Source organism: Carcharodon carcharias, chromosome 19, assembly GCF_017639515.1.
Source record: "Carcharodon carcharias isolate sCarCar2 chromosome 19, sCarCar2.pri, whole genome shotgun sequence".
Lineage (NCBI taxonomy): Eukaryota > Metazoa > Chordata > Chondrichthyes > Lamniformes > Lamnidae > Carcharodon > Carcharodon carcharias.
The window spans coordinates 27,287,673-27,295,444 of record NC_054485.1 but is presented as its reverse complement, the minus strand read 5'-3'; the positions used below and the strand labels follow the sequence as shown (position 1 = coordinate 27,295,444).

The 7,772-nt window shown below is 42.9% G+C and overlaps 1 protein-coding gene across 1 annotated transcript in view; it reads right to left on the bottom strand.

Annotated features, from left to right (window-relative positions):
• Positions 1-265: 265 nt before the first annotated feature.
• The window catches only part of LOC121291097 (amine sulfotransferase-like), a 44,752-nt gene continuing 37,245 nt past the window's right edge, over positions 266-7,772 (bottom strand). Inside the window, exons 6-7 of the mRNA XM_041212147.1 lie at positions 5,928-6,105; positions 266-1,954 (exon numbers count right to left, since the gene is read on the bottom strand). Coding sequence (XP_041068081.1) covers positions 1,812-1,954; positions 5,928-6,105 — 321 coding nt within the window. The 3' untranslated portion in view covers positions 266-1,811. The remainder of the gene's footprint in view (positions 1,955-5,927; positions 6,106-7,772) is intronic.

Sequence of the window (7,772 nt, the reverse complement as noted above, 5' to 3'; positions counted from 1 at the left end):
GCAGCTTCGACACCGCTAGCCCGCCAGCGCGGCTCTTGCCTCCTACACCGGCGCCTCATCTCCCTCTCCTGCCCTGAGTCCTCCTCCCGATTCTTTGATACTCGGCAGGACTATTCTCGGGTAGGCTTACTGCACTAACTGCGGGTGGTAAATAAAATATACTCACCCACTTTGCAGAGCCGTCCCGAGGATCCAATCTGAGAATCCTGCCGACTACGCCAAACTATTGTGGTAACTTTGACAAACGGACCGCAGGAGTCTCAAGTACAGGTCACAATCGTTTATTCAAGCAATTGCAAGGAGAGAACCATCTCAAGACAGCTTGAGACAGCACTCTGCTAAATTACAAGTCTTCACCATATTTATACATTATTAGTCGCGTACAAGAACATTCTTCAGATTCTGATCTCATCAACATATAGGTTTACATTAAACAGACATCTCTGGTACATGCATCGTATGTCCCTATTTTCACCCAGGCCGAGGCCTTCCCTCCTATCTAAGCTGGGACCATCTGTCCTTCCCATATTTGTTGAAGGGCACACTTAATCTTACTTGTTTTCTAAACTAAGGCTCCAGTCTAACTCCCAGGACCTTGCTGGTGATTGCAAACCCTGAGGGTGTACAAAGTCTGAGAGTGTAGAAGGTTCATCTGGTTTAACTGTTGATGTACTGGTTTGCGCTAGCCTGCCTGTAGATTCTAATTTAAGTAATTCATTCCGTTATTATGCAATACTACTTTCTTCCCCTTAACAGGGCATTTGAGATTGCTACTCATAAGGAGGTAGCAGCAAGTGTCTCAAATACATACTGAGAAGCTGTGAGCTTATCCAAGAGAGAGTCAAGCATAATATGGCAGTAGGTGAGTTTTTATGGTCAAGGACTAAAAATAAATTTTGCCAGATTAAACATTAAATAAGACTTCCAATATATATGACAAATTTAGAATTAGTAACAGATTATTCTACATGCATAATATTGTTGAAATTGTTAATATATTTCAGTATAATATCAAACCTGGCCCAAAAACAGATTGGGTGATTCTGTGATACAACATTCCTAATAAGGAGTGGCACTCATTGAAAATGCACCTTAGGAAAGCACAGGCCATTAAAATGAATGCACCCAAAATCATGGACTGTACACCAGTGATATCCAGAGATGCCATCCTTGTGAGCAACCTCATTGCAGGGAACATTGGATTCTAAAATCTACTGAGCAACCATTCCTGCATAACTTAAAAGCATTCTACAGTAACACCTACATTATTTTTCTTTTAAGCAATAAGATTTAATGTAACTAAAAGTTGGGGTAGGGATTTGTGAGGCAAAGTACCTGTGAGGGGTGAAAGGAAAATAGGCATGGCTGGGTAATAGGAAAACAATGAGACAAAAGAGAAGGTCCCAAAATATATAAAGAGAGAAATAAAAGGCAAATTGATAATCACAGGTGCAGGATCAAGGACAAAAGCCAAAATGCTCATGCAAATGTACTTGGAAAGGCTGGTTACATAGGTATGGCACTGATTTGGATAAATATGTTCTGGTAGAAAATAAGGAGGAGACCAGAAGAGCGAGACAACGGTTGAAGTTAAAGGTGCCATGGTGGGGTGTGGTTTACTTGTACATAGGGTGGAGGAGTCAGCTTAGAGCATCAAGGAACTGATGTCCAGGTTTAGACAAAGGTGTGGAAGGCAAGTGAGTTCAGGAGCTATTTGAAGTGTAGAGTATCAGCATGAGCACTGCTAAAGGTATTTGTGGGAAGTAGAGACATGGAAGTGTGGGGAATCAAGTGGGTGTCAACATTTAAATCTACTGCTTGTTTGGGAAATAAATCAAATCAACAATATCATAGTCAAATGTCACTGGGATGTCCGCCATCTTCTCCTTGTAGATGGAATCAAACCACTCATTCTGAGACACAAGAAAGTGATTCTTCCAGTCTCCAGTAATCCCTAAAAATAAATAATGCCAGATTAAACATTAAATAAAACTTAGTGATTCTAAATTTGTCATATCACAGTGCAGAAGAGGCCTTTCGGCCCATTGAATCTGCACCGACACGAGAAACACCTGAGTTACCTACCTAATCCCATTTACCAGCACTTGGCCCTTAGCCTTGAATGTTATGACATGCCAAGTGCTCATCCAGGTACTTTTTAAAAGGATGAGAGGCAACCCACCTCCACCACCGTCCCAGGCAGTGCATTCCAGACCGTCACCACCCTCTGCATAAAAAAGTTTTTCCTCACATCCCCCCCTAAATCTCCTGCCCCTCACCTTGAGCTTATGCTCCCTTGTGACTGACCCTTCAACTAAGGGGAACAGCTGCTCCCTATCCACCCTGTCCATCCCCCTCATAATCAATCAGGTTGCCCCTCAGTCTTCTCTGCTCCAACGAAAACAACCCAAATCTATCCAACCTCTCTTCATAACTTAAATGTTTCATCCCAAACAACATCCTGGTGAATCTCCTCTGCACCCCCTCCAGTGCAATCACATACTTCTTATAATGTGGCGACCAGAACTGCACACAGTACTCCAGCTGTGGCCTAAGGTTCAATACAACTCCAACATAAGCTCCCTACTTTTGTAATCTATGCCTTGATTGATAAAGGCAAATGTTCCATATGCCTTTTTCACCACCCCACTAACATGCCCCTCTGCCTTCAGAGATCTATGGACACACACACAAAGATCCCTTTGTTCCTCAGAACTTCCTAGTGTCAGGCTGTTCATTGAATACTTCCTTGTCAAATTACTCCTTCCAAAGTGTTTCACCTCATACTTTTCAGGGTTAAATTCCATCTGCCACTTATCTGCTCATTTGACCATCCCGTCTATACCTTCCTGTAGCCCAAGACACTCAACCTCACTGTTAACCACCTGGCCAATCTTTGTGTCATCCGCAAACTTACTAATCCTACCCCCCACATAGTCATCTATGTTGTTTATATAAATGATGAATAATAGGGGACCGAGCACAGGTCCCTGTGGTATGCCACTGGACACTGACTTCCTTCTGCCATCACCCTCTGTCTCATACAACTAAGCCAATTTTGAATCTACCTTATCAAATTACCCTGTATCCCAAGTGCCTTTGCCTTCTTTATAAGTCTCCCATGTGGGACCTTGTCAAAGGCTTTGCTGAAATCCATATAAACTACATCAACTACACTACCCTCATCTACACACCTGGTCACCTCCTCAAAAACTTCAATGAAATTTGTTAGGCATGACCTCGCTCTGACAAAGCCATGCTGACTATCCCTGATCAAACCTTGCCTCTCCAAGTGGAGATAGATACTCTCCTTCAGAATTTTCTCCAATACTTTCCTTACCACTGATGTGAGACTCACTGGCCAGTAGTTCCCTGGCTTATCACTACAACCCTTCTTATATAGCAGAATCACATTAGCTGTTCTCCAGTCATCTGGCACCTCCCCCATGGCCAGAGAGGAATTAAAAATTCGGGTCAAAGCCCCTGCGATCTCCTCTCTTGCCTCCCACAGCAGTCTGGGACACAAATGTCCGGATCTGGACATTTGCCAACACCTCCAATACCTTGTCACTCCCTATATCAATTTGCTTAAGAACCTCACAGTCTCTCTCCCAGAGTTCGATACCTTCATCCTCATTCTCTTGGGTGAAGACGGATGTGAAGTATTCATTCAACACTCTAGTGATGTCTTGTGGCTCCACCCATAGATTGCCCCCTTGGTCCTTTATGGGCCCTACTCTTTCCCTGGTTATCCTCTTCCCGTTGATATACTTAAAGAATATCTTGGGATTTTCCCTACTTTTACCAGCCAGAGCTTTCTCATATCCCCTCTTTGCTCTCCTAATTGCTTTGTTAAGCTCCACTTTGCACTTTCTGTACTTCACTAATGCCTCTGCTGATTTCCTTCCCTTGTACCTGCTAAAAGCCTCTCTTTTCCTTCTCACCGTAACCTGAATATCTCTGGTCATCCATGGTTCTCTGGGCTTGTTACTCCTTCCTATCACCCTAGAGGGAACATGTTGAGCCTGTACCCTCCCCATTTCCTTTTTGAACACCCCCAACTGTTCCTCTGTAGATTTCCCCACAGTAACTGTTCCCAGTCTACCTTGGCCAGATCCTGCCTTATTTTACTAAAATCCACTCTCCCCCAATCCAAAACATTTTTTTTGCAACTTGTTGATTTCCTTGTCCATAACAAACTTAAACTGTACCATGTTGTGGTGGATATCGCTAAAATGCTCCCCCACCACCACCTCAGCCACCCGTTCGGCTTCATTCCCCTGAATTAGTTCCAGCACTGCGCCGTCCCTTGTTGGACCCTCTACATATTGACCTAAAAAGTTCTCCTGTACACATTTCAAGAAATCCACTCCATCCAAGCCCTTACTACTATGTCTATCCCAATTAATGTTGGGAAAGTTGAAATCACCTAATATAATTACCCTATTGTTATTGTTTTTACACACCTACACAAATTGTGCACATATTTGCTCCTCAATTTCCTGCTGACTATCTGGGGGTTTATAATAAACACCTAACAATGTGGATGCCCCTTTTTTATTCCTAAGCTCTACCCACAAAGCTTCATTTGATGCCTGCTCCAAGATATCATCTCTCCTTACTGCAGTAACTGACTCCTTAATTAATAATGCAATGCCTCCTCCTCTTTTACCCCCTCCCCTGTCTTGCCTGAAGATTCTATATCCCAGAATGTTGAGCTGCCAATCTTGCTCTTCCCTCAACCACGTCTCAGTGATGGCTACTATGTCACAATTCCACGTGTCAATCCTCACCCTTAACTCATCCGTTTTACCTGTAATACTCCTGGTATTAAGGTAGAGGCCATCCAGCCTTGCCTTACTCCCTTGAAACTTAATGCGGCTGTACTCCCTCTGACTTGATTGTTTTACTGAATTATGATGTGTTCCTATTCTGCTAACATTCTGTGTCCCCTCCGAATTAGTTTAAACTCCTCCCAACAGCAATAGCAAACATGCCTGCAAGGAAGTTAGTCCCACTCTGGTTCAGATGTAGACTGTCCCGCTTGTACAGGTCCCACCTTCTCCTGAAACAGTCCCAGTGATCCAGGAATCTAAAACCCTCCCGCCTGCACCAACTCTTAAGCCATGTATTCACCTGCACTATTCTCCTATTCCCGAGCTCGCTAACATGTGGCACTGGGGGTAATCCAGTGATGACAACCCAAGAGGTCTTGCTTTTTAGTTTACTGCCTAACTCCCTGAATTCTTGATGCAAGACCTCATCCCTCTTTGTACCTATGTCATTGGTACCAACATGTACCATGACCTCTGCCTTATCACCCTTCCCCTTCAGGATGCCCTGCAGCCGTTCAGGGAGCCAACATACCATCCTGGAGTCACTTTGATGGCCACAGTAGCACCTATCTGTTCCCCTGGCTATAGAATCCCCTATTACTATTGCACTTCCGCCCTTCCTTACAGACAGGCTGCTTGCGGTGCCAGAAGCTTGGCTCTGTCCGCACTCCCTGGAGGAACCAGTGCCCTCATCAGTCTCCAAAATGGAATACCGATTTGCGAGCAGGACCCCAGGGGACTCCTGACCTACCTGCCTGTTTCTCTTGGACCGCCTGGTGGTCACCCATTCCCTTGTTCCTCAAGGTTTGATGTAAATAAATCCAAAAGTATTCCTCAATTGTAAGCAAAATCTACCTCAATGGGAAACTAATTTCACATACTCGGTAGCTACAAGCATTTACAAAATCTACCATAACCATCTTTGAAGATCACTACTGGTGAGAATCCTCAAGCAAATTATTTCTCCATACTTCCTATTATTTTAAGTTTCTTGTTGTTGAAAATAAGGACAGGAACAGACCAATCTTTAAAACAAACTTAAAGTTGATTTGTACTGACCTAGTCCTTTCCTGTGATCAGTGTATTACTCACCCTTCCTATAAAAAGAGCCTTTGTCAGCATCGAACAACCCTGATGCTTCATGGTAGTTTGTTTCAGGGTTTTCCTTCATATACTTAAAAGTGCAATGTTCCAAAATTGATTCCAAGGTTTCTCCATCCAGCTTTTTATTCAGAAAAGATGCAACTTTTTCTATCACACTCCTGAGATCCTTTAACAATTTAAAATTATTGTAGTTACTCAATTATAAATCCAAGGTGTAATTCCTTTCAAACACAAATTAACCTTACTAACACTTTGCTAGTAGCAAAACGCAAATAGTGATATCCTTGACAAAAACAAAAACAGAATTACCTGGAAAAACTCAGCAGGTCTGGCAGCATCGGCGGAGAAGAAAAGAGTTGACGTTTCAAGTCCTCATGACTCTTCAACAGAACTTGAGTTCGAGTCCAAGAAAGAGTTGAAATATAAGCTGGTTTAAGGTGTGTGTGTGGGGGGTGGAGAGAGAGAGAGAGAGAGAGGTGGGGGGGGGGTGTGGTTGTAGGGACAAACAAGCAGTGATAGAAGCAGATCATCAAAAGATGTCAACAACAATAGTACAAAAGAACACATAGGTGTTAAAGTTAAAGTTGGTGATATTTTCTAAACGAATGTGCTAATTAAGAATGGATGGTAGGGCACTCAAGGTATAGCTCTAGTGGGGGTGTTTTTTTTTTAAATAATGGAAATAGGTTGAATTCAACAACTTTAGGTCGTGAGCTTCCTCCCCCATCCCCACCCCCTTTCTGTTTCCCCCTTCCTTTTTTTCCAATAAATTATAAAGATTTTCCTTTTCCCACCTATTTCCATTATTTAAAAAAAAACATCCCCACTAGAGCTATACCTTGAGTGCCCTACCATCCATTCTTAATTAGCACATTCGTTTAGATAATATCACCAACTTTAACTTTAACACCTATGTGTTCTTTTGTACTATTGTTGTTGACATCTTTGGATGATCTGCTTCTATCACTGCTTGTTTGTCCCTACAACCACACTGCGCCCCCCCTCCACCTCTCTCTCTCTCTCTCTCTCTACCCCCCACACACACACCTTAAACCAGCTTATATTTCAACTCTTTCTTGGACTCGAACTCAAGTTCTGTCGAAGAGTCATGAGGACTCGAAACGTCAACTCTTTTCTTCTCCGCCGATGCTGCCAGACCTGCTGAGTTTTTCCAGGTAATTCTGTTTTTGTTTTTGTTTTGGATTTCCAGCATCCGCAGTTTTTTTGTTTTTATCTAGTGATATCCTTGTGCTATCGATATGTAACACAAATGAGATACGTGGATTCCATTTACTTGAAGATCTCTGGTGGGTTAAGCACTACACAAGTCGAGCAATCTCGCAACACATGCTGTTGTCTACGGTACTGAAGTGCAGAGAGAGAGACTGTGGCTCCTGGTCACATGATGATATCCAGAAACCTAGAAACGTGTTGAGCTTCTTACAGGGACATCCCTTTCAAAGCGATATTACAATTGTGTACACATCCACCAACAAACTTAGCAACACAATTTTGAATGAAGATTATTGTCTGCATTCTGCCTCAATTATTATGTCAAAACTTTTTCAACATAGTCGCTAGCTATTAAACAGCAATTAAAAGCCATTGTGTCAGCTGTGGCTTAGTGGCATTCTCATCTGAGTCAGGCATTTGTGGGTTCAAGCCCCACTCCAGTCTTTCACAATCTAGGCTGAATCTTCAGTGCAGTTCTAAGGGAGAGATGCACTATTGGAAGCACTGCCATTGGTTGCGCTGTTACACAGAGACCTTGTACCTCTCTTAGGGTGACGTAAAAGATCCATCTAACTATTTCAAGAAGAGTGCGGGAATTCT